Below are 27,702 nucleotides of genomic sequence, written 5' to 3'. Positions count from 1 at the left end.
ATGTCCTGCACATGTATCCTGGAATTTAAAATAAAATTTTAAAAAATAGAAAATAGTTTTGAAAAGTGAACACTTGACTTCTTCTGTACCAATAAAACCTTATAGATTATTACTACTGCTTAACTTCACCAGAAAATTGCCACCTTCCCTATTTCACAGTAAGGTAAGCAGATCTGGTCTTAGGGTAGTGATCTAGCTGAGTTCTACACTTGGATGAATGAGAAGGAATTTGTGGACAATAATACATTGTTAACAATCTTTTCGCTGATGGTATTAAATGGTGATGTGTATCAGGCACATGAAGTTGTTGGTGGGAGATTAGTGAGGATCATTCGAGTTACAAACAGGTAACAACAAAGGCAGGATCATTATCTCAGAAAACATTCCTGTGTTTCCTGAAAGCAGGCTTCAAATCTGTTCTAATAGATTTGACAGTGTTCTAATAAAACAGACAGTGGTTCTTCACATTTCTGGGGCTAAATGTCCCTTTGATAATCTGATGACAGCACTGAATGTTCTCCCCAGAAAAATCTACATATGCATATTCACTCAAAACTTTTATACAATTTCAAAAGATTCACAGACTCTCATGAAGTCCATCCATAGACCTCCTAGGGTACCCTAAGTAAGATAAAATGCTGTATGTTGCCCATTAAAGAAAATTAATTACCTAATGTTAAAACTACACATTAAATAAGAAATGCTAGGGGGGATTTCAATTACAGACCAGGTACAGCAGGAGAAGAAAATGGAGCAGGATGAAGTAGAGTGTTGCAGTGATCAGTGATAGTTCAATATTAAATAGTGCAGTGATGGAATAATAAGCCAGCTGGGCAAGTACAGGGAAATAGGGCACCTGGTGAGGGAAGATACAAGAGAACCAAAATCTGACTTGGTTATTTTATGACCTTGTTAAGGACCAATCTTTCTCTTTTTTACATATTTGAAATTCAGCTAAATGAAATAACTTTCTTAGCTATGCATCCAGTGGGGCCCAGTGGGGATTTAGGCTTTTGCTTGTAATTTTACCTCTAGAAGAGGTTTTATTGAACTCTTCATTTAAGGTGCAGTGATATCCCTCTAGCATTCAATACTTATTAAGCAATATGAATTGATATTTTTATTTTCTTGGGTAAATGATAATAGCAATAGACTGTAAAAGTTCCTGATCATATCTAGTGAGAGCTATAGCTTGGATTCATTTTCTGGGGCTCATCTATCTACTATGAGCTTATTGATGATCTGTTAAGATGAGCAAACTGATCAATATATTTGTAATGTGATTAAATGCATACATACACAAGTAAATAATAACATTATAATAAGTAACATGTAATTGCAAGACATTTAGAGTCTTTAAACTCATATATGTTTGTTAAACTCTCTGGACAACCGAAGTTGTCCTAATAAAAAAGCCTGCCATTTGAACTATGAGATACACAAAGAAGTATAAAACTTTTATCTCAATCTTCAAAAAGCTTCAATCTAGTTGAAGAGGTAATAGTAAGCACGTGAAAAATTAGAAAATAATGGGAGGATTAAATAAGCTTGTAAGCTAGTAGCACAAGAGATGCCAGTTGAACGTGCCTAATTGTGGGATTCATGGCTTAGTGCTTATGGTTGTGTTTTTAAGGGCAAAATCTCTCCTGCTGTGACTTCTTGATAAGGAATTATTGAGAAAGACAGGCACACCACAAGCAGAAAAAAATGCATTCAAATTTAATGTTGATGAAATAAAACGGAATTGGAAAATTGTGTTTTGAATACCTGCTTGTTTTGGCTAAATATATTTTTGTTCATGCTGCCCTGAAAAACAAAAGGAAACTGAAGCAGTTTGACAATATGGAATGATGGGTCAGAAGTCATTCTTAAGTTCTGTTTATTTTCCCCCTAGGCTGTAGATATTGGCATCTACCCTCATAACATTGGTGTCAGCTTCTTCCCTTCCAGAGGCCACGCTCTGACCTGTTCCATCAGGCTGACTCCACGTGCAGCGGCATAGTCAGCTGCCTGCCTAGTGTGGGCTAAAGATCCCCCGTGAGCCCCTGCCACGCTCTACCTCCCTCGACCCCCTCTTGCAGACAACTGAAATGCCATTGTTATAAATGGATTCCTTTAATCTTGAAGACGTTTCTGTTTTAAAAATCTTATTGCAGATGCAAATAGCACTGAAAATAATTTTGTAGTGTCATTGTTAAGTTGAAACTCAATGAAGTATGAAAGACAGGTGTGCAATTGAGGAGGGTGAGTGGGAAGCTGGAATAACAGGAGGGAAAAATAAAATGTTAAAATAAAATAAGATGTGTGTCAAACCTCACCCTCTTGAGGTCTTTCTTGAGTGCGAATGTGGTATTCCCTGCCCCTGCTCCCAGAGTATCATTTCCAGCCTGATCCCATCTTCATGCAGCCTTTCATCAGTGGGAAGCCACCCCATCTTCAGTGCTACAATCTCACCATTTTAGAATAAAGTATCTTTAATCATTGACGGTATTTTCCTACTAGGCTTGTTCAACCAGGATAATGGTATCTTTATGATAATTACGTGGGGAGTGATACTTTCTTACTTCCCTCTAAGTTATTTTAACCAGATAGCCCTCCAGGTAAGGCTAGTTACAAAGAAATATAGACTCTTGAGATCAAAAGGAGCAATAAGCTAGTCCTGTCAGTAATTCATATCTCAAAAATTTTTAAGAGGTTTTACCCTCCAGAAATAGTTACTTAAGATAAAAATCAAAATCTTTTGGAATAGAAGTAGTTATTGTTGTCATTTATAATGATTTTTTAAATAGAAAAAATATAGTAACTGTACATTCTAAATTATGGCTAAAAGTTCTATTCCCAATAACAGAAACTACAAGAGTGACGATAATGTTTCCAGTGGAATTCTAAAGTAATTAACATATTCTATATCTTCCTTCAAGTTTAACTTAACAATGGATTTGCATTCCAACGTGACAACAACCAACTAGTAGTACTATTACAAAAGTCATTTCTACCATGCATTTAATGCTTGACAAAAATCTTTGAACAATGATTTAGCCAGCTGTAGAAAGCACTACAAATTTGACTGGGTGCAGTGGCTCGTGCCTGTAATCCCAGCACTCTGGGAGGCCGAAGCGGGTGGATCACCTGAGGTCAGGAGTTCGAGACCAGCCCAGTCAACATGGTGAAACCCTGTCTCTACTAAAAATACAAAAAATTAGCCAGGCGTGGTGGAACACGCTTGTAATCCCAGCTACTCGGGAGGGTGAGGCAGGAAAATCGCTTGAACCCAGGAGGTGGAGTTGCAGTGAGCCAAGATCATGCCATTACACTCCAGCCTGGGCAACAAGAGCGAAACTCCATCTCAAAAAAAAAAGAAAGAAAGAAACCTCTACAAATTTAGGAAATGATAACTTTCAGTTTAGTTTTGGCAAGGGAAAGAAGGGAAACGAACTAATTATTCAGTGCGTGCTAGAATACAGGAGCTGTGCAAATCAAACCAGCTTGTCTCACAACATATTTGTTAGATAGAGTACCTCAACTCCTTTATAGATGAGAAAATTATTTTTCAGAGAAGTTAGGTAACTCATTCAGTGTCACACAGCTAAGTAGTGGGCAGAGCAACCCAGGTCTATCTGATTCCAAAGTTTGGGCCCTTTCTGCCACGTGATACTTCATTTTACAGCGCAAAAGTCTTTTTAGATGTTTTGTTTTCCTACCTTCGGAGGCTCCTTTAAAGACATAGTTCTTCAAACTTAGATTATATTTATTAAAATTTTAAAAGTGCCTTATCTTTACATTTCATCAGATTACAAAGACCCTAAATATTGTTGAAACTGCAACCTAAAAGACATTATTGGCATAACTTTTGTCATTGATTTTTCAAAGAAATGTCATCTGAATAATGCATCTTCAGAATCACTCTGAGTTGCTTAATACTTACTATAATTTTGCTGGGAATTATCTGGATTTCTCATTTTTTAGTTTAGTTTTCCTGAAATCATTTTTGAACTTGTAATTACATAAGACCTTTGAGGTTATCCAAGCAAAATAACTAAATTCATGAAAATATAAATCCATCCGACACCAAACACACACATACACCAATAAGTAATAAGATTAAGATGAGTAAAATGTAATTGCTAAACATTTCAAGAGTCTTCAGACTCATGTATGTTTGTTAAACTTTCTGGGCAACTGAAGTTAACTGGTTTTCATTCTAATAGAAAATCCTGCCATTAGTAAAAATGCTAAGACTTAAGAAAACATTTGAAGCTGCATGATGAGCTGTGACTTCTCCACTCCTCAGCTGGTATAACCCTACTGGACCATGGAATCTAAGCCTAATTTAGATAATGAAAAAATGCCACAGTGGCCATTGCACTCTTTCATTTTTTTGAAATTTCTTTTTTTTTTTTTTTTTTTTTTTTTTTTTTTTTTTTTTTTTTTTTTTTTTGAGACGGAGTCTCGCTCTGTCACCCAGGCTGGAGTGCAGTGGCCGGATCTCAGCTCACTGCAAGCTCCGCCTCCCGGGTTCACGCCATTCTCCGGCCTCAGCCTCCCGAGTAGCTGGGACTACAGGCGCCCGCCACCTCGCCCGGCTAGTTTTTTGTATTTCTTAATAGAGACGGGGTTTCACCGTGTTAGCCAGGATGGTTTCGATCTCCTGACCTCGTGATCCGCCCGTCTCGGCCTCCCAAAGTGCTGGGATTACAGGCTTGAGCCACCGCGCCCGGCCTTGAAATTTCTTTAAATGTATCTGCTACTCATCAAACAAACTGAATGTATTGGATTTGAAACTGCTTGCCCATGAGATATTCATTTTTAATAAAATATTTTTAAAAGACTGATTTTATTAAATAAATTTTAAAACTTTGAACTTTTTCTTAATGGTGACTACATCATTGAGGTTTCTCTATCCTCTGTTAAATTCCAAAAGACACCCATCAAATTATGTTAGTTCAGATTCCTAAGTATTTAAGAATATATAGCCTGAAATTAGTTCCAAATTTATTAAAATATAGCATCCACAATAGTGGAAATGGCAATGATCTATGAACAGACCTTTCTTGTTCAAAGCAAAATACTGTATCAGACAAGTTTCATCTTGTTTTTAGTTTTACCCATCTTCACAAAAGCTATGTATTTCTAACACAGGGAAACTGGAAATGACAAATACCTAATGTGGGAGTGACAAATACCCAAATTTAACTGAATTTCATTTTTTAAATAGAGCTTTTCAGGAAAAAGAAAATCAGGATGTTTTTTTCTAAACACCTGATAAACTATATTGAATTATTTGTGCCTTGAATGTGATACCTTTTTGAAATGTAGAACTGTCTATTTCTAAAGTGGAAAAACTCTTCCAAACTGCTGCTTCTTGAAAGTTCTACATTCTGCTTCAAAAGAAATGCCAACGTGACTCAGGGCCCTTGACATATCACTAGAGTGAAAAAGTACCATTACAGTTAGACTTGTGTTTATAATTCTATCAGCTTTTACATCACATGACTGCTATCACATTATCTCTAACACTGGAGTGTTAAAAAGTCTATGTTCTTATTGGTGAAATAACTGTTTTGACTATCATCAAGTATCTGAATACTGAGTGTTTCTGGCCCTTGACACTGTCCTATACCTTATAAGGTGTTTACAGGTGAAATAGGAATCTTGTTGGCACTCCATGCACTTAAGAACTCACATGAACTGAGCAAATGAGATGGAAACATGGCATTATTAATTATACTAATTACCTGCTTTATGATTATTCTTGCTACTTCACAGCCTTGCCAGACCCCTGATGACTTTGTGGCTGCCACTTCTCCGGGACATATCATAATTGGAGGTTTGTTTGCTATTCATGAAAAAATGTTGTCCTCAGAAGACTATCCCAGACGACCACAAATCCAGAAGTGTGTTGGGTGAGTAAAGTCTCAAAAAATACATTTAGATTTCAAGATTCTGTCATGAGACTAGGACATATAAACTGTTGACTTGTATTAATATCTAAATCATTTTTAAAAATAAACTCATATATATTTTTAGGTTGCATATGGTTAATCTTGCAATCTTTCTTTAAAAGAGTACTATAACAGCCCTATATGTATAATGAAACAACTTCCAAGTGCAGAGGATATGAATGCTTTTCATTAATATATTTATTTAGATTTTGCCTTATAAAACAATGCCTGAAGTCACTTGAGAAGACATTGTGGCCTATTTTTCACTACAAGCATACATAGCCCACATGTATTTCTATCACAGAAAACATGTATTTTATTTTAAACACAGATCTATTATTTAATGCTTTGTTTAAAATAGACTGTAGCTGAATTTTTTCTTACTAACATTTCATTTTTTTTTTCAACACTGCATTCGTTTCATTCCAGAAATAGTCTAACTCTTTCCTGATAAATTAAGACCCTCCTCAACTCAAAGTGCTCCTTCCTCCTGGATGAACACTTTGTGTCATGAGAGCTTACCTATGAGAAAGACATTTCACTGGCACAGTGTAATGTGGAAAGGTAAAGCTGGGTGGAAGGTGTTGCAAATGGATTTTCCTTAAGGAGAAGAGGATATTCTAATTCTCATTTCAGTTTTGAGACAAGCTAATTTTGTAAACTTAGGTAGATCACTTAAACTCTGAGTTCCAGTTTCACTGTCATGTGTATTTTCTCATCTGTAAAACAAAGGCCTGGATAATCTCTAAGGACACAGGCAGCATCAGCTGCTGTTGCTATGGAATGTGCTCTTCATGCCTCCTTCCAACTCTAAAATTACCATTCTACTTTTATGTTTCTGTGTCTAAGTTTAATCTTGTTTTTTCTCTTACCTTTCTTTCTTTATCGACGAAGTATTTCCCAAGCCCTCTAAAAATACTTTTAGATAAAATGTGATCCCCTGTCATACTAAGATTTCTTGGCATTCTCCCTAAAAGTTAGGCACTTTTAGCTATTGTCATCATAATCATTGATTAGCAGGAATACCAGAGAATAGTAAAAAACATAATAACAATTAATGAAGATTTTCAGAGCACTACTTTGGCACACAAAGAATGGCTGCAGAGTTGAGGCCCGCAATTGCAGGCCAACAATTAAGGATGGAAAACACTGAATAGCTATTTGACCAAATAAGGAAATTTCCTATTTTAAAAAATCACTCAGTTGAAAATCTCTTACCTTTTTGTCACTCATCAAGAGAAATGGTACTCACTCAACATTGCACAACTACTTATTAATTGCCTACATTACCTGTACCCTATTATAGGCACTGGCACACTAATGTGAATACGCCAAGGAGGTTCCAACTCTAATGGAGTTTACACGTGGTGGCCTCTGAAAATATTATACAGTTTAATGTCAGACAACCTATTCGTTTACCCTTTTTCTCTTCTATGTTTCTCTTCTTTTAATTCATACATATTAGTTTACATATTTATGAGGTACATGTGGTATTCTGTTATATGCCTAGAATGTGTAATGATCAAGTCAGGCTTTTTGAGGTGTCCATCACTTTGAGTACTGTCACTTCTATATATTGGAAACAATTCAAGTCCTCTCTTCTGGCTATGTTGAAATATACAATACATTGTTGTTAACTAGAGTAACTGGGCTGTCAAACGACTGAACTTCTATCTTTTATCTAACTATATGTTTATACACATTAACCTACCTCTCTTTATCCCCTCTCCTTCCCATCTTTATCCACCCACCTTCCCATCCTCTAGTACCTTTATAATGTCAGCTCTCTACCTTTATGATATCAATGTTTTTGTCTCCCACATACGAGTGAGAACATATGATATCCGTCTTTCTGTGCCTGAGTTATTTCGCTTAACATAATGGCCTCCAGTTTCATCTATGTTGCTGCAAATGATATGATTTTATTCTTTTTGTGGCTGAGTAGTATTCTGTTGTGTATATATAGCACATTTTCTTTATCTATTCTTCTATTGATGGACACAAGTTGATTCTATATCTTTGCTATTGCAAATAGTGTTAGTTATGGTAAGCATGTGAGTGCAGGTATCCCTTTAGTATACTGATTTCCTTTTCTTTGGATACCCAATAGTAGGACTACTGGATTACATTTATCATTTTTAGATTTTTGAGAAATATCCATACTGTTTCCCATAGGAGTTGTACTAATTTACATTTTCTCCAACAGTGTAGATGAGTTCCGTCTTCCACATGTCCTTGTCAGCATCTGTTTTTGTTTTTGTTTTGTCTTTTTAGTAATAGCTATTCTAACTGGCGTAAGAAAATATCTCACTGTGGTTTCAATTTGCATTTCTTTGATGATTAGTGATGCTGAGCATTTTTTATATACCAGTTGGCCATTTATATGTCTTCTTTTGAGAATCATCTGTTCGTGTTCTTTGACCACTTCTTAATGAGATTTTGCTTTCTTATTGTTGAGTTGTTCAATTTCATCTATATTCTGGATATTAGTCTTTTGTTGGATGAATAGTTTGCAAATATCTTCTCCCATTCAATGGCTGTCTCTTCACTCTTGATGGTTTCCTTTCCTGTACAGAGATTTTTATTTTAATATAGTAACATTTGTCCATTTTTATTTTAGTTGTCTGTGCTTTTGAGGTCTTACCCAAAAATCTTTGCCTAGACTGATGTCCTTAAGTGCTTTCCCTGTTTTCTTCTAATAGTTTTATAATTTGGGATCTTATGTTTAAGTTCTTAGTCCACCTCAAGTTGATTTTTATATACAGTGAAGGAAAAGAGTCCAGTTTTATTCTTCTGCATATGGATATCCAATTTTCCCTGTACAATTTATTGAAGTCCTTTCCCCTGAATATGTTCTTGGCTCCTTTGTCAAAAATCAGTTGGTAATAAATATGTGGATTTATTTTTTAGTTGTCTATCCTGTTTCCCATGGTCTATGTGTCTATTTTTATACCATGCTGTTTTGGTTACTATAAATTTGTGATATAATTTTGTCAGGTAGTTTGATGCCTCCAGCTTTGTTCATTTTGCTCAGGATTGCTGTGGCTATTCTGGCTTTTTTGTTGTTGTTGTTCCATATTAATTTTAGGATTTTTTAAATATTTGTGAAAAATGATACTGACATTTAATAGGGATTGCATTTACTGTGTATGTTGCTTTGGGCATTATGGTCATTTTAACACTATTATTTTTTCTGATCCTTGAGCATGAGATATCTCTCCATTTATTTGTGTTCTTTTCAATTACTTTCATCAGCATTCTGCAGTTTTCCTTGTAGAGATCTTTCACCTCCTTGGTTAAATTTATTCCTATGTATTTTTTTGTAGCTGTTGTAAATGGGATTGCTTTCTTGATTTTTTTTTTCAGCTATTTCACTACTGGTGTACAAAAATGCTATTGATTTTTATATGTTGATATTGCATCCTGAAACTTTACTGAATTTGTTTATAAGCTCTAAGAGGTTTTTTTTGTGGAGTCTTTTGGTATTTCTAAATATAAGATAATGTCAACTGCAAAGAGGGACAATTTGACTTCCTCTATTTCAATGTGTGTGCCATTTGTTTCTTCTCTTGCCTGATTGCTTTGGCCAGGACTTCCAATACTATGTTGAATAAGACTGGTGAAGGTGGGCATCCTTGTCTTGCTCTACTTCTTAGAGAAAAGGCTTTCCACTTTACCCAGTCGGTATGATGTTAACTATGGGTTTGTCATATATGGACTTTATTAATTTGAAGTATGTTCCATCTGTGCCTAGTTTGTTGAGAGGTTTTATCGTGAAAGGTGTTGTATTTTATCAAATACTTTTTCTACATCTATTGAGACGATCACATAGTTTCTGTCCTTCATCCTGTTGATGTGTTGTATTACTTTTACTGATTTGTATATGTTAAACTATCCTTGCATGGTTGATATTACACTTAATCATGGTGTATTATCTTTGTGATACACTGTTGAATTCTATTTGCTAGTATTTTTTGAGGATTTTTGTGTGTATGTTCATCAGAGATATTGGTCTATGGTTTTCTGTTTTTATTGTGTCCTTATCTGGTTTTGGCATTAGGGTAATGCTGGCCTCATAGAATAAGTTGGAGAGAATTCCGTCCTCTTGAACTTTTTGGAGTAGTTTGAGGAAGATTACTAATATTTCTTCTTTATATGTTTGGTAGAATTCAGCAGCAATCCATCTGGTTCTGAGCTATTATTTACTGGGGCTTTTTATTACTGATGATTTAATCTTGCTATTTGTTATTGGTCTGCTCAGGTTTGCTATTTCTTCCTGATTTAATCTTGGTAGACTGTATGTTTCCAGGAATTTTCACATTTCCTCTAGGTTTTTCCATTTGTTAGCATGTAATTGTTCCTAATAGTTTCCGATAATCTTTCGTATTTCTGTGGTATCAGTTGTAATGTCTCCTTTTTCATCTCTGGTTTTGTTTATTTGGGTCTTCTCTCTTCTTTTTTCAGTTAGTCTAGTCTAGTGATTTATAAATTTTGAAGAATCAACTTTTCATTTTATTGATCCTTTGTGTTTTTATTTTTTAGTCTGCATTTCATTTAGTTCTGCTAGATCTTTATTATTGCTTTCCTTCTACTAATTTTGGGTTTCATGTGTTTTTGCTTTTCTAGTTCCTTAAGGTACATTCTTAGGTTATTTGAAATCTTTCCACTTTTTTGTTGTAGATGTTCATTGCTATTTACTTCCTTCTTAGTACTGCTTTTGCTGTATCCCACTGGCTTTGGTATGTTGTTGATATGGTTTGGATCTGTGTCTTTGCCCAAATCTCATATCAAATTATAATCCCCAGTGTTGGAGGTGGGACCTGGTAGGAGGTAATTGGATCATGGGAGCAGTTTCTTATGAATGGCTTAGCGCCATTCCCCTAGTGCTGTTCTTATGATACAGTTCTCATAAGATCTGGTTGTTTAAAAGTGTGTAGCATATCCCCTCTCTCTCTTTCTTCCTCCTAATCTAGCCATGTAAGGTGCCAGCTCCCCCTTTGCCTTCTGCCATGATTATAAGTTTCCTGAGGACTCCCAAGTCCCAAGTTGCTAAGCAGATGCCAGCGTCATGCTTCCTGTACAGTCAACAGAACCATGAGCCAATTAAACCTCTTTTCTTTATAAATTACTCATTCTCTGGTATATTTTATTCAATGCAAGAATGGGCTAATACAGAAAATTGATACCAGAGAGGTGGTGCATTGCTATAAAGATACCTGAAAATGTGGAAGCAGCTCTGGAACTGGGTAATGGATAGTGGTTGGAACAGTTTGGAGGGCTCCAAAGAAGATAGGAAGATGAAGAAAAGTTTGGAGCTTCCTAGAGACTTGTTAAATTGTTGTGACCAAAATGATAATGGTGATATATATAGACAATGAAGTTCAGGCTGAAGAGGTCTCATATGGACATGAGGAACTTATTAGGAACTGGAGTAAAGGTATCTTTGCTATGCGTTAGCAAAGAACCTGGTGGCATTGTGCCCCTGCCCAGGTATCTGTGGAACTTTGAACTTGAGAGTGATGATTTAGGGTATCTGGCAGAAGAAATTTCTAAGCAGCAAAGCAGTCAAGAAGTTGCCTGGCTGCTTTTAATAGCCTAGTTCATATGTGTGAGCAAGGAAATAATGTAAAACTGGAACTTATATTTAAAAGGGAAACAGAATGTAAAAGTTTGGAAAATTTGCAGCCCAGCCACGTGTTAGAAAAAACAAAACAAACAAACAAATAAAAATTTCTGGGGGAAGAACTGAAGCTGGCTGCAGAAATTTGCATAAGCAAAGAGAAGCTGAATGTTAATAGCCAAGACAATGAGAAGACTTCAAAGGAATTTCAGAGACCTCCATAGCAGCCCCTCCCATCACAGACCCAGAGGCCTAGGAGGGCAGAATGGTTTCTTGAGCTGAGACCAGGGCCCTGCTGCTTCTTATGTCCCAGCTACTCCAGCTCCAGCTTATACCAGTGTCCCCTGGGTATGAGACATGTAGTTAAAAGAGATTATTTTGGAGCTTTAAGATGTAATGATTGCCTTGCTGGGTTTTGGATTTGCATGGGACCTGTAGGCCTTTTCCTTTAGCCAATTTCTCTCTTTTCAAATAGGAGTATTTACCAAATGCCTGTACTCCCATTGTGTCTTAGAAGTAACTAACTAATTTTTTATTTTGCAGGCTCATAGGCAGAAGGGACTACTCAGATGAGACTTTGGACTTTCAACTTTTGAGATAATGCTAGAATTAGTTAAGACGTTGGGAGACTGGTGAGAAGGAATGATTGTATTTTGCAATGTGAGAAGGACATGAGATTTGGGAGGAGCCAGGGATAGAATATAAAAGTGTGTTACATCTTCCCTCTCTCTTTCTTCCTTTTGCTCTGGCCATGTGAGGTGCCAAGGCCCCCCTTTGCCTTCCACCTTGATTGTATATGTCCTGAGACCCCCCAAGAAGCTGAGCAGATGTCAGCACTATACTTCTGGTATAGCCTGCAGGACAATGAGCCAATTAAACCTCTTTTCTTTATAAATTACCCAGTCTCAGCTATTGCCTTATAGCAATGTGAGAAGAAGCTAATACATTCATGTTTCCATTTTCATTTGTTTTAATAAGATTTCTGATTTCCATCTTAATTTCTTCATTAACCCAATGGTTATTCAGAAGTATATGGTTTCTGCTGATTTGTATAGTTTCCAAAGTTCCTCTTGTTATTATTTCTAATTCTAGTCCATTGCAGCCTGAGAATATATTTGATATAATTTTTATTTTTGTAAATTTGTTAAGACTTGTTTTATGGCCTAATATATGGCCTGATCTGGAGAATGTTCCATGCACTGATGAGAAGAATGTGTATTCTACAGCTATTGGACCAAAAGTTCTGTAAATGTCTGTTAGGTCCACCTGGTCTAAAGTTCAATTTAAGTCCTTTTCTTAAGATGAAGTCTCACTCTGTTGCCCAGGCTGGAGTGCAGTGGTGCAATCTTGGCTCACTGCAACCTCCACTTACTGGGTTCAAGTGATCCTTCCACCTCAGCCTCCCAAGTAGCTGGCATTACAGGTGTGTACCACCATGACTAGCTATTTTTGTATTTTTAGTAGAGATGGTGTTTCATCATGTTAGCCAGGCTGCTCTTGAACTCCTGACCTCAAGTGATTCATCCTCCTCAGCCTCCCAAAGTGCTGGGATTACAGGGGTGAACCTGGTCGTAAGTTTGTTATATTTTTGCTGATTTTCTGTCTAGATGATCTGCCTAATGCTGGATAGGGTGTTAAAGTTTCCCACAATTATTGTATTGCAGTTTCTTTCTCTTTAGATCTAGTAATTTTTGCTTTATGAATCTGGGTTCTTCAGTGTTGCTTGCATATACATTTTAAATTATTTCCTCTTCCTGGATTGACGCCTTATCATTATATAATGACCTTATTTTACTTTTTCTACTATGTTTGGCTTACAGTGTGTTTTATCTAATATAAATATAGTTACTTCTGCTCAATTTTGGTTTTTGTTTGCATGGGATATCTTTTTCTATCCCTTCACTTTCACTCTATATGTGCTTTTATATGTAAAGTGCATTTCTTGTAAGTTGCATATAATTGGATCATGCTTTTTTTTTCATTTATACAGCCAGTCTATATCTCTTTTTTTCTTTTATTTATTTACTTATTTTTATTATACTTTAAGTTCTAGGGTACATGTGCACAACGTGCAGGTTTCATACATAGGTATACATGTGCCATGTTGGTTTACTGCACCCATCAACTCATCATTTACATTAGGTATTTCTCCTAATGCTATCCCTCCCCAAGTCCCCCACCCCCCTACAGGACCCAGTGTATGATATTCCCCTCCCAGTGTCCAAGTGATCTCATTGTTCAATTCCCACCTATGAATGAGAACATGCAGCATTTGGCTTTCTGCCCTTGTGACACTTTGCTGAGAATGATGGTTTCCAGCTTCATTCATGTCCCTGAAAAGGACATGAACTCATCCTTCAATGGCTGCGTGGTATTCCACGGTGTATATGTGCCACATTTTTTATCCAGTCTATTATTGATGGACATTTGGGTTGGTTCCAAGTCTTTGCTATAGTGAATAGTGCCACGATGAACATACGTGTGCATGTGTCTTTATAGTAGCATGATTTATAATCCTTTGGGTATATACCCAGTAATGGGATTGATCAAATTCTAGTTCTAGATCCTTGAGGAATCGCCACACTGTCTTCCACAATGGTTGAACTAATTTACACTCCCAACAGCAGTGTAAAAGCGTTCCTATTTCTCCACATCCTCTCCTGCATCAGTTGTTTCCTGACTTTTTAATGATCTCCATTCCAGCTGTTGTGAGATGGTATCTCATTGTGTTTTGATTTGCATTTCTCTGATGGCTGGGGATGATGAGCATTTTTTCATGTGTCTGTTGGCTGCATAAATGTCTTCTTCTGAGAAATGTCTGTTCATATCCTTTGCCCACTTTTTGATGGGGTTGTTTGTTTTTTTCTTGTAAATTTGTTTGAGCTCTTTGTGGATTCTAGATATTAGTCCTTTGTCAGATGGGTAGATTGCAATAATTTTCTCCCATTCTGTAAGTTGCCTGTTCACTCTGATGGTAGTTACTTTTGCCATGCAGAAGCTCTTCAGTTTAATTAGATCCCATGTGTCTATTTTGGCTCTTATTTCCATTGCTTTTGGTGTTTTAGTCATGAAGTCCTTGCCCATGCCTGTGTCCTGAATGATATTGCCTGGGTTTTCTTCTAGGGTTTTTATGGTTTTAGGTCTAACATTTAAGTCTTTAACCCATCTTGAATTAATTTTTGTATAAGGTGTAAGGAAGGGATCCAGTTTCAGCTTTCTATATATGGCTAGCCAGTTTTCCCAGCACCATTTATTAAATAGGGAATCCTTTCCCCTTTTCTTGTTTTTGTCAGGTTTGTCAAAGATCAGATGGCTGTAGATGTGTGGTATTATTTCTGAGGTCTCTGTTCTGTTCCATTGGTCTATATATCTGTTTTGGTACCAGTACCATGCTGTTTTGGTTACTGTAGCCTTGTAGTATAGTTTGAAGTCAGGTAGCATAAGATACTTCCAGCTTTGTTCTTTTTGCTTAGGATTATCTTGGCCATGTGAGCTCTTTTTTGGTTCCATATGAACTTTAAAATAGTTTTTTCCAATTCTCTGAAGAAAGTCATTGGTAGCTTGATGGAGATGGCATTGAATCTATAAATTACCTTTTCACAATCTCGATGCTTCCTATCCATGAGCATGGAATATTCTTCCATTTGTTTGTGTCCTCTTTTATTTTGTTGGGCAGTGGTTTGTAGTTCCCCTTGAAGAAGTCCTTCACATCCCTTGTAAGTTGGATTCCTAGGTATTTTATTCTGTCTGCAGCAATTGTGAATGGGAATTCACTCATGATTTGGCTCTTTGTCTATTAATGGTGTATAGAAATGCTTGTGATTTCTTCATATTGATGTTGTATTCTGAGAATTTGCTGAAGTTGCTTATCAGCTTAAGGAGATTTTTGGCTGAGATGATGGGGTTTTCTAAACATAGAATCATGTCATCTGCAAACAGGGACAATTTGACTTCCTCATTTCCTAATTGAATACCCTTTATTTCTTTCTCTTGCCTGATTGCCCTGGCCAGAACTTTCAACACCATGTTGCATAGGAGTGGTGAAAGAGGGCACCCCTGTCTTGTGCCAGTTTTCAAAGGGAATGCTTCCAGTTTTTGCCCATTCAGTAGGATATTGACAGCCAGTCTATATCTCTTAAGAGGGGAATTTAATCCTTTTAAATTCAAGGTTAATATAGACATATGAGGCTTTGTTCCTGTCATGTTTTTGCTTACTGTTTGTTTTATGTATTCTATATTCCATTCTTTTTCTCATTTTTTGTCATTGTGGTTTTGTAGATGAACATCTGTAGTAGTATCATTTGAGTCCTTCCTCTTTTTTACCATTGTTTTACACTTTGTTGTGTTTTCACCATGATAATCATCATCATTTCACTTCCAGGTATAGAACTCCTTTGAGCATTTGTAGGGCCAGTCTAGCGGTGTTGAATTCCCTCAGCTTTTGCTTGTCTAGGAGCAACTTTATTTCTCCTCCATTTAGGAAGGATTATTTTTCTGGATATAGTATTCTTGGCTAACAGGGTTTTTGCCTCAGCACTTTAAATGTATCATCTTCTTCTCTTCTGGTCTATAAGGTTTCTGCTGACATATCTTCCATTAGTATGATGTGATTTCCTTTAGAGGTGACTAAATTCTTTCTGTTTTTAGAATTTTCTTTGTCATTGACTTTAGACATTTTGACTATAATGTGCTGTGCAGAATTTGTGCATTGTATCTGTTGAGGGATTGCTGGGTCTCCTGTATCTGGATGTCTAAACCTCCTACTGGATGTGGAAAGTTTTTATCTATTATTTTTATCTATTATTTTGTTATATATGTTTAACTATTTCAATATCTCTTTACCTTCTGGGATATCAATAATTTGTATATTTGATCACTTTATGGTGTTCCATATATCATGAAGGCTTTGCTTAGCTTTTTTTTTTTTTTTAGACGGAATCTTGCTCTGTCGCCCAGGCTGGAGTGCAGTGGTGCGATCTCAGTTCACTGCAAGCTCCACCTCCCAGGTTCATGCCATTCTTCTGCCTCAGCCTCTAGAGTAGCTGGGACTACAGGTGCCCGCCACCACACCTGGCTAATTTTTTGTATTTTCAGTAGAGACAGGGTTTCACCATGTTAGCCAGGATTGTCTCGATCTTCTGACCTCATGATCCTCCCGCCTCGCCCTCCCAAAGTGCTAGGATTACAGGCGTGAGCCACTGCACCAGGCCTGTTTAGCTTTTTTTAATTCTTTTTTTTTTCCTTTATATTTTCATGGCTGGCTTATTTCAAAAGTTGAACCTGAACTGTCTTCAGGTTCAGAGCTTCTTTCATCTGCTTGAGCTAATCTATTGTTGAAGCTTTCAAGTGTTTTATGTTGTTCATTCAATGAATTGTTCAGTTGCAGAATTTCTGTTTGATTCTTTTACAACATCTGTGTCTTTGGTAAACTCATTCATATTCTGAATTGTTTTTCAGATTTCTTTGTATTGTTTTTCAGAATTATCTTGTATCTCACTATCCTTCTTTAGAATCTGTAATTTGGATTATTTTTCTGGAATTTCATTAATTGCTTTTTGATTGAGATATGTTTCTGGAGAATTATCGTGTTTCTTTTTTTAAAAAGTTATTTAAATTTTTTTTTCTTAAAGACCATTATTATAGTATATCTTCCTTTAAAAATGTCATCTTTTCTGGCTTTTTCATGTTTCCTGTGTTCTTATGTTAGTATATGTACATCTGATGTTTCAGTTGCTTCTTCCAATTTTAAAAAATTTGCTTTTGTAGGGGGAGAACGCTTCCTAAGGATGAATAGATAGTTTTGGTTGGGCAGGGTACTTTGACTTTTATTGTGGTTGCAGCAGTAGTATAATTACTTTGATTTCTTTGGCCATGACTAGCATAAGTGTCATCTGACATTTCCTCAGTGGCCTAGGGTACAGTTATTCTTGGGACTATGATGCAGCTTTGCTGGTGACTGGGATGCCAAGTAAGCCACTCTTTGAGCCCCAGTGGTGTTAGCAATGGGCTGAGTATGCCCATCCTTGTGTCCCAGGGCAGCATACCCTGGCAGCAGTGTTAGGTCAAATCAGGTCAATTCTTGGGCCTCCAGGTGCCTTACTCAAATACTGGTAGTGGAAGCCATGGAACCAGCAGGTGAGTGATTTCTTGGGCTCTTGGGACACTTGTGTGGCATGCATGACGGCAATGGCAGTGACAGGATGACCCTCTGAGTCCTGAGTGGTGCTCACTAATGTTGGTTGTGCCAATGATAAGCTGGGCTTACTTCTCTTTTTTAATTGAAATTGTAATGTTTAATTAAGGAATTAAAATTTCTTAATTAAATTTAAAATTTTAGTAAAGAGGGATTTTTTGGGGTTTTTTTGTTTCTTTTTTAATTTTTTTATTATACTTTAAGTTCTAGGGTACATGTGCATAATGTGCAGGTTTGTTACATATGTACATGTATGCCATGTTGGTGTGCTGCACCCATTAACTCGTCATTTACATTAGGTATATCTCCTAATGCTATCCCTCCCCACTCCCCCTACCCCACAACAGGTCTCGGTGTGTGATGTTCCCCTTCCTGTGTCCAAGTGTTCTCATTGTTCAATTCCCACCTATGAGTGAAAACATGCGGTGTTTGGTTTTCTGTTCTTGTGACAGTTTGCTGAGAATGATGGTTTCCTGCTTCATCCATGTCCCTACAAAGGACATGAACTAATCCTTTTTTTATGGCTACATAGTATTCCATGGTGTATATATATATATATATATGCCACATATTCTTAATCCAGTCTGTCATTGGACATTTGGGTTGGTTCCAAGTCTTTGCTATAGTGAATAGTGCCGCAATAAACATACGTGTGCATGTGTCTTTATAGCAGCATGATTTATAATCCTTTGGGTATATACCCAGTAATGGGATGGCTGGGTCAAATGGTATTTCTAGTTCTACATTCTTGAGGAATCACCACACTGTCTTCCACAATGGTTGAACTAGTTTACAGTCCCACCAACAGTATAAAAGTGTTCCTATTTCTCCATATCCTCTCCAGCACTTGTTGTTTCCTGACTTTTTAATGATTGCCATTCTAACTGGTGTGAGGTGGTATCTCATTGTGGTTTTGATTTGCATTTCTCTGATGGCTAGTGATGATGAGCATTTTTTCATGTGTCTGTTGGCTGCATAAATGTCTTCTTCTGAGAAGTGTGTTCATATCCTTCACCCACTTTTTGATGGGGTTGTTTGTTTTTTTCTTGTAAATTTGTTTTAGTTCTTTGTAGGTTCTGGATATTAACCCTTTGTCAGATGAGTAGATTGCAAAAATTTTCTCCCATTCTGTAAGTTGCCTGCCCACTCTGATGGTAGTTTCTTTTGCTGTGCAGAAGCTCTTTAGTTTAATTAGATGCCATTTGTCATTTTTGGCTTTTATTGCCATTACTTTTGGTGTTTTAGACATGAAGTCTTTGCCCATGCCTGTGTCCTGAATTGTATTGCCTAGGTTTTCTTCTAGGGTTTTTATGGTATTAGGTCTAACATTTAAGTCTCTAATCCATCTTGAATTAACTTTTGTATAAGGTGTAAGGAAGGGATCCAGTTTCAGCTTTCTACTTACGGCTAGTCAGTTTTCCCAGCACCATTTATTAAATAGGGAATCCTTTCCCAATTTCTTATTTTTGTCAGGTTTGTCAAAGATCAGATGGTTGTATACGTGTGATATTATTTCTGAGGGCTCTGTTCTGTTCCGTTGGTCTATATATCTGTTTTGGTACCAGTACCATGCTGTTTTAGTTATTGTAGCCTTGTAGTATAGTTTGAAGTCAGGTAGCGTGATGCCTCCAGCTTTGTTCCTTTGGTTTAGGACTGTCTTGGCAATGTGGGCTCTTTTTTGGTTCCACATGAACTTTAAAGTAGTTTTTCCAATTCTGTGAAGAAAGTCATTGGTAGCTTAATGGGGATGGTATTGAATCTATAAATTACCTTGGGCAGTATGGCCATTTTCACGATATTGATTCTTCCTATCCATGAGCATGGAATGTTCTTCCATTTGTTTGTGTCCTCTTTTATTTCATTGAGCAGTGGTTTGTAGTTCTCCTTGAAGAGGTCCTTCACATGAAGAGGGATATTATTATTCAGAGTTTTGATATTACAGTTTCTTTTCAGTTCATTACATTTTGCTAAATTAAGCTATTTGAATATTACTATTTGTCATTGCAAACCATGGTTCAAATACTTTAACTTATTAATATATTTTTATTATTACTTACTTTATTATTTTAGGGAGGGGAGAGGAGTATCTGGCCAAGGAGCAAGAAGTGCAAAGTTGGAATGTCCAAAGAATAGCAAAAAGTTTAATCTGGCTATATCAGTGAAGCAGAAGAAAACATAGCAAGAGATGCATTTGTAGAGATAGAACCATCTAAACATGGTTCACAATGGCAAATAGTAATATTCTAATAGTTTAATTATCAAAACTTAATTAACTAAAAAGAAACTAGAATATCAAACCCTGAACAATAATATCCCCCTTTATTCATTTGTAAAAAGTGTATTGAACCCTTATTATATATTAGGCACTATTTGTAATATTTTGTATACAGTGGTGGATGAAATAAACTTAACAGTAAATCAGTAATCAGACAACTCAGTGCTCTGAAATAATCACAGATCAAGATGTATAAAAAATATCCTCTGAATGTGGAAATAGCTATGCCTCAGAACTAAGCCTCAGTTAGGCTTTAACCAAAGCTGTCTAAATGTAATTCTTAAGAGTCTTATTTATCTGGTTTCCAATCCCACAGATTAGAATCAGAAACTAAAAGACAGGCTTATGAGTCTAGAAAGCAAGCATTTTGACAGCAATAAAATGCTGATCTCTAACAACAAAAAGGAACAAAAAATCAAACATATCTTCATATTGATTTGTTCAAAATGATCAAAAAATCATCAAGAAAAGTTAATCCTGTAACATAGACTCCTTTTAAGAAACTGTGGGTTCTTATATTACCCTTTATAAATATTTTCATGAAAAATTGTTTTTAAATAAAATTTAGATCCTTTAAGACGTAAGATTCACTAATCCAGAAATTTTTATGAGGAGATGTGGGCAAAATGAGATATGGGCATGTCCATAGAAGAGTTATGTTCTGATTTCAAAAAAACTTGTTTCCCAACAGCTTTGAAATATCAGTCTTTCTTCAAACTCTTGCCATGATACACAGCATTGAGATGATCAACAATTCAACACTATTATCTGGAGTCAAACTGGGGTATGAAATCTATGACACTTGTACAGAAGTCACAGTGGCAATGGCAGCCACTCTGAGGTTTCTTTCTAAATTCAACTGCTCCAAAGAAACTGTGGAGTTTAAGTGTGACTATTCCAGCTACATGCCAAGAGTTAAGGCTGTCATAGGTTCTGGGTATTCAGAAATAACAATGGCTGTCTCCAGGATGTTGAATTTACAGCTCATGCCACAGGTAGGTTTTGTGCTACCTCCATACATTGATTTTGATCACATTTGTTATTATGAAAGGATCAGGGAAACCTGAGGAAACTAGTTAGGGAGTCACTTTTACTCTAACCTTTCTTTCTCTTTAGTTAAAGAAAGGATGCATACCATTACAGAGGGTATAGTGGAAAAGTACTAACGGAGTAATTACCCCTCAATCTATCAGGTCTAGTTTCTGACTGTTTTCAGCTTGATTTGTATAAGACACAAACATCTTTGGGCCTAAACTGCCTTGTTTCTAAAATAACATCAGTCACATGCTATGAAGAAACTAAAGAGACTCAGGAGTAAGGAGACAGAGAGGTCAAAAGAAGACTTCTTGAGGAAGTGACATTTAGTCTCAAGCTTGAGTGAGGAGTGTGAAGGGAGGATGAGGGAGGGGAGAAAGAGTATCTGAGAAAGTAGCAAGTGCAAAGTTGGAATGCCTGAAGAATAGCAAAAAGGCCAATCTGGCTAGATCAGTCGAAGCAAAAGGAAACATAGTAAGAGATGCTTATGTAGAGATAGGCAAAGCCTGGGTCATGTAGCATCTTGTAAGCCCTGGGACAGTTTGCATGTTGTTCTGAATATGATGGGAAGGCATTGAGCAAAGACTATAGAGCTATTTCTTTCCCTGGAATGCAAGCCAATAACCAGAAAGTAAGCAAAAAGTTCTCTGAAAAAAACAAATCAGATATCAGAGCACTGTGTACTAAGTTCTTGAACATTGCTCAGAGTCAATTAAGTCTCTTTAGCTTTCATTGAAATCACACTACTTTGTAACTCTCTACATCACTGATTTCTAATCTTAAGGAAGAAGAGAAGCCAAAAGTTAGAAAAGAAAAAGGTTTATATTCAGATTATTAAGAAATGACCATCTGACAGAAGTGAGCAGACAGAAAAAAATATACATATATGTAACGTAATGAAAATGTGTATAAGAATTCAAAATACATAACTTTTTGGAGGTAGAGTAAATAAATGCATATACATACAAAGACTATTAGAGTTCCATTATATTATAGTGACGTGGGTAATAAAAAAATGTAATCCAAAATGATTAAACAAAAAGAACTATTTATCAAACACATCAAAGATAAGGCTTTGGCTTAAAAGTTCTAGACTATGTATGATACTAGTTAGGTGATAAGTAAGGAAAGCAGACTTAACAACAACTGGCTAATGCAAAAATGCAATTTCTGTAATAGACAGCAGAAAAGGTAAGGGGACGTTCCATGGGTAACACTAATTTTAAGAAAGTTCAGCTCTTAATGTGGCTGAGCATAGCAACATCAGGTACTTGGAAGGTAACTTAGGTTTACTGAAAGTGTGCTCTTATCTATTTAAATTTTCTCCTTTAATCTTAGCAAGAATCTTATAACTTTACAGTAAAGAAACATTAAATAACATTCCCAAATTTATTTGAGTTGGGATTCTAACAGTTTATCTTGTTCCCAAGCCTATTGTCTTTCCACCACACCACATGGCAGCTGCAAGTAGGTAAAAAAAAAAAAAAAAGAAAAAGAAAAAAGAAAAGAAAAGAAAAAAAAAAGAAGGAAAGAAAGAAAAAAAAAAAGAAATGCTGAACAAGTGACATGTTGCTATTGCATCTATAGAAGGTAATAATTCACCAAAGCTATGAATCAGGCAAAACTTTGTGTACATTAAGTAGGTCTTCCAAAAATGCTGATACTTATTTGACTAGATCAGGAGTCAGAAAACTACAGCCTGTGGACCAAATGTGGCTCTCATGCTCTTGAGCTTCCAAGCTAAAAATAGTTTTTACATTTCTAAAAGGTTGTAACAAAAAAAGAAAAAAGATATGACAGAGACTATACATGACCAAAAAAGCTTAAAATATTTTATATCTGGTTCTCTACAGGAAAATTTTGCTGATCCCTGGACAAGATGATTATTTGACTGATTGACTTTACCTAGAATAAAATCACCCAAATTATGCATTAGACAAGATTTTGAACACACTGATGTTCCAAACAGCATTTTGTTTATGTGATGGACTGCATTTTTCCTGTATTTACCTCTAAGTATTTGAATAATATCCACTCTTGGCCCCCTGCCAGCGATACAAGATAGATATAGAGGAATATAGAGGTGTAAATGGAAAATGAGATAGAGCCTGAATTCTCAGAAGGCCTGTACTAAACACAGTATGAAATAATTAGAAAGTCGTGATTCTAAACCATCATCGGGGCTAAGTATCATGATTTAAGCTGTTTGTAAAGTAGTAATTCATAGAAGAAGGATGAAAAAGGCTAGAGAATTTAAAGAAAGTCGTGAAAACTTACAGCAATCAAAGAGAGGAACACCTACTGTGAACAGTCACCTGGAGTTCATCAACACCATAACTAAAATATTCTGTCTATTTCCAGGTGGGTTATGAATCAACTGCAGAAATCCTGAGTGACAAAATTCGCTTTCCTTCATTTTTACGGACTGTGCCCAGTGACTTCCATCAAATTAAAGCAATGGCTCACCTGATTCAGAAATCTGGTTGGAACTGGATTGGCATCATAACCACGGATGATGACTATGGACGATTGGCTCTTAACACTTTTATAATTCAGGCTGAAGCAAATAACGTGTGCATAGCCTTCAAAGAGGTTCTTCCAGCCTTTCTTTCAGATAATACCATTGAAGTCAGAATCAATCAGACACTGAAGAAAATCATTTTAGAAGCCCAGGTTAATGTCATTGTGGTATTTCTGAGGCAATTCCATGTTTTCGATCTCTTCAATAAAGCCATTGAAATGAATATAAATAAGATGTGGATTGCTAGTGATAATTGGTCAACTGCCACCAAGATTACCACCATTCCTAATGTTAAAAAGATTGGCAAAGTTGTGGGGTTTACCTTTAGAAGAGGGAATATATCCGCTTTCCATTCCTTTCTTCAAAATCTGCACTTGCTTCCCAGTGACAGTAACAAACTCTTACATGAATATGCCATGCATTTATCTGCCTGCACATATGTCAAGGACACTGATTTGAGTCAATGCATTTTCAATCATTCTCAAAGGACTTTGGCCTACAAGGCTAACAAGGCTATAGAAAGGAACTTCTTCATGAGAAATGACTTCCTCCGGGACTATGCTGAGCCAGGACTCATTCATAGTATTCAACTTGCAGTGTTTGCCCTTGGTTATGCCATTCGGGATCTGTGTCAAACTCGTGACTGTCAGAACCCCAACGCTTTTCAACCATGGGAGGTACTAACTCACACATCCAAGAAAAACTCTCCTACCATTATTTTCCGCATTTCCTTCCCTGTTTTAATTTGCAAAGATTTATATTCATTGCTCTTAATCCTATTCCTTTTATAAATAGACACTTTCAGTGTTTAAATAACCTGCATTTCTATCATAGTGCCTTACTCTTGAAGATAATAGAGTTGTATTTTATCTTCACTTCCTACTCTGACCTACCAAAGTTGTATTCTTTTATTTCCCACGAAAATTATTTTGATGATGCTATTTTCCTTGAGTCATATAAATTATCACTTTTAAATGCACTTAAAAAAACACAAGAGTTAGAGCTGACATGTTTAATAATCCTTTTGTTTTTTACTAAATATGATGGATGAGGAAACTAAAGCTAGGAAGTTCCAGAAATACAACTGCAGTCTAGGTCTTCTGACTCCACCTTCCTTTCTTTTCACTGTCTTTAGTGGTTTATAATCACAACATTTATAGTTAAGACTCTCAATTAGGATGGAGGTAGAGTAAATAAATACATATACACATAAGACCATTAGAGTCTTTATGTGTATATGTATATACGTAAAGGACTTGGACTCCAGTATTCGTCAAAGGAATGTTGTTAGGTCAGTTATGATATTCCAGGTTTAAAGAAACCAGCAATTGTGTGTAAAAGAATTTTTTCCCTTTCTTCTCTTTGATTAGTTTGGGGAAACTTAAAATTTAACATGGTTTCATTTAGTGAAAAATTTCCATTGTGCTTTCTCAAATGCCCTTGAACAAGGCATTGAAAACTACATTGCTTCCTTTAATAATGATGTTTTACTTATTAGAAACAAATTTCTCAATAACGTGTATTCAGAGACAAACTTGTGTGTCCTGAGGCAGAATCATGTTACAAAATATGTATTTTTTAAATTTGTAAGAGAAAAGAAGGTAAAAGAAATAAGACAATTCTTCTGATCATACAAGTGGATATCTAGAACAAGTTTTTTCTACTTTTGTCATTTTTTTTTACTTTAAACACCCAAAAATACCATCTCTGAGGTCTGGTATGACAAGTTAACATTTGGGAGGATCATGCAATGGTGGGAGGGTATTTTAAATTGCTCACTTTTAAACTACTTTTTACCTTATAAATACAAAGCCAAAAATCTAATAAAGAGGTAAAATTGGAGATTAGGACCTTTTCTCAAGTGCAAACACTCTTAAAATATATATATCTATATATAAAATATATATATATAGTTATGTCTGATGACTTTAAGACACCTATATGAAAGCATTCCCTTTGTAATATAAAACTTTAATGATGGTGGTAAAAGCCATAAATTATCTTTTTTAGATCATCATTCTTCACTATATTCCAAGGTCAGTACAAAGTTTTCTAATATTTTCCAAGGCTTTTGGCCTGGTGCACTGCAGAAAAACAGTTTTAATTTTTAAAATTAGACTACAATAATAATACCACCACATAGAATTTTAGAAATAAGAGATTGAGAAAGAGACATAGAGAACAGTCATAGAGACAGATGACATAAAGTGGAGCGGAGGGGCGGTTATATGAAGAACCTCATAAGGACAAAGAAATGCAAATAGCAAGAGTTATTCACCACCTGAAGATATGGGGAAAAATAGAGAAAGTATTTTAAATTAGGAATAAGTCTCAAACATGTTGATGATAAGATTTGAGAAGAAATCATCTAAGCAGAGTCTCCTAAAATGTTTTATTTAAACATGAGGAACCTGGAGTCATTCTTTTTGCCCCCAGAACCTGTTAATCTAGAAACAAACAGAAACAGATTGGAAAGGAAGAACAGGGGGATGACTTGCTCCTTTGACCATGACATGAGTGAGCCATATCAAGTCAGTGCAAGAGTCAGTAAGACAAACAATACAAAGAGTTATCCTTTTATAAAGAAATCTCTGTAGACTTAAATTTTAAAGATCAGCAACATTTAGGGTCCCTAGTCAATGATACATTCTTAAGGATTACTTTGTACCTTAGCAAAATTCACTAATATTTAAAGAGTACATTCTAAATGATTTTAGATTCAAATAATTTTAAAGGGGTTAAGTTTTCCCAGTGTTTGAGGATAGTACTTACTTTGACCCTGTATGTGGTGATATTTGTGAGCCATACTCAGGGACAGCACAGTCATGCTTGTTTTACTTCAGCAGATTTTTGATGTTTCTCAGATGTGTGTGGAGGATACCACTTCCTTGCTGTGACCAGTGATTTTGGTTTTCTTTTTGGTTTTCCTTTACTTCTGATGATATATAAGCTAGTAAGTGATGTGCAAGAGATGAAAGAATGTCTAATAGTTAAACTTCTATTCGTATACTTATTTAGCAAATGTTTGGTGTCTCAATGTTTCAGGCAATGTGTTGGGTGGTGAAGATATTATGGAGAACAGGACAGAATTCCTTCCCTAAAGGAATTATCTGTCCAGTGATGTGTACAATCAAACAATTAAGGAGCTGATTACAATGTAGGATGGTGCATTATAGTGTTTCATATAAACACAAGATGGCGGAGAAGTACTTAAGTGAGACAGCTAATCCAGTATTACCAATTCAGAGAATATTCTCCAAAAAACATGACCTCTGTGTGAATGCAAGGAAGAGTAGCAGTTAGCCAGAACAGAAATATTCCAGCAAAGTCCCAGAAAAGAGAGAAAAGAAAGCACAGCATCTTCAGGAAGCAGGAAATCATGCTATATGACTGGAGTCTTGCAAGAGAGCTATAATGAGTTAGTGAAGGACTAACTGAATGAGTTAGTGAAAGATATTATTAGAGCCTTGTCCATCAGGGCATCTCAAACTTTGATGTGCAGTTGACTTTCTTGGGAATCTTATTATCTGTTAATTCAGTAGTTCCACAGTGGGATTGAAAAGTCTACATTTTTAACAATGTCCCAGATGATGCTGATACTGCTAGTATAGGGACACCCCCTTAAATGGAAAGGCTGCAAATTATGTTCAAGGGTTTGAACTTGACAGAGGATAGGGCAGCTAATTAAAGACATTCTCAGGCAGGAGAGTGATATGATACTTTTTCCATCCAAGGTGAATTGATTAGAGGGACACAAGACTGAAGGGAGAAAGACCAATTTGGTAAATCAGACATAAGATAAGAATGCCTACAGGTAAGACAATAAGGATGAAAAGATGTATACATGGATATTGAAGAGGGAGGATGAAGAGCATTTGAAGGTCGATTGGATGTAAATGATGACAGAGAGCACGAAAAGTGCTGCAGATGATTCCAATATGGGACAACTGGTGTCATTTGTCAAGCTGGAAACGTAGAGAAAAGTGGAGGTCTGGTGGGAGTAAGAAATATTAAGCATTCCATTTTGGAGATGTTGAATTTGATGAATTTATGAAACATGTATTAGTAAGTGTAGCAAGGTAGTTGCATATTAGTCCAGAAGTCAAGAGAGACATG

The 27,702-nt window shown here is 36.1% G+C and overlaps 1 protein-coding gene across 1 annotated transcript in view; it reads left to right on the top strand.

Annotated features, from left to right (window-relative positions):
• The first annotated feature begins 5,644 nt into the window (after positions 1 to 5,644).
• The window catches only part of GPRC6A (G protein-coupled receptor class C group 6 member A), a 33,194-nt gene continuing 11,136 nt past the window's right edge, over positions 5,645 to 27,702 (top strand). Inside the window, exons 1-3 of the mRNA XM_005551664.5 lie at positions 5,645 to 5,903; positions 20,722 to 21,025; positions 23,427 to 24,263. Coding sequence (XP_005551721.3) covers positions 5,710 to 5,903; positions 20,722 to 21,025; positions 23,427 to 24,263 — 1,335 coding nt within the window. The 5' untranslated portion in view covers positions 5,645 to 5,709. The remainder of the gene's footprint in view (positions 5,904 to 20,721; positions 21,026 to 23,426; positions 24,264 to 27,702) is intronic.

This window comes from Macaca fascicularis, chromosome 4, assembly GCF_037993035.2.
Source record: "Macaca fascicularis isolate 582-1 chromosome 4, T2T-MFA8v1.1".
Classification (NCBI taxonomy): Eukaryota; Metazoa; Chordata; class Mammalia; order Primates; family Cercopithecidae; genus Macaca; species Macaca fascicularis.
The sequence above is the reverse complement of the archived record's forward strand: the minus strand, read 5'-3'. Positions and strand labels throughout refer to the sequence as shown.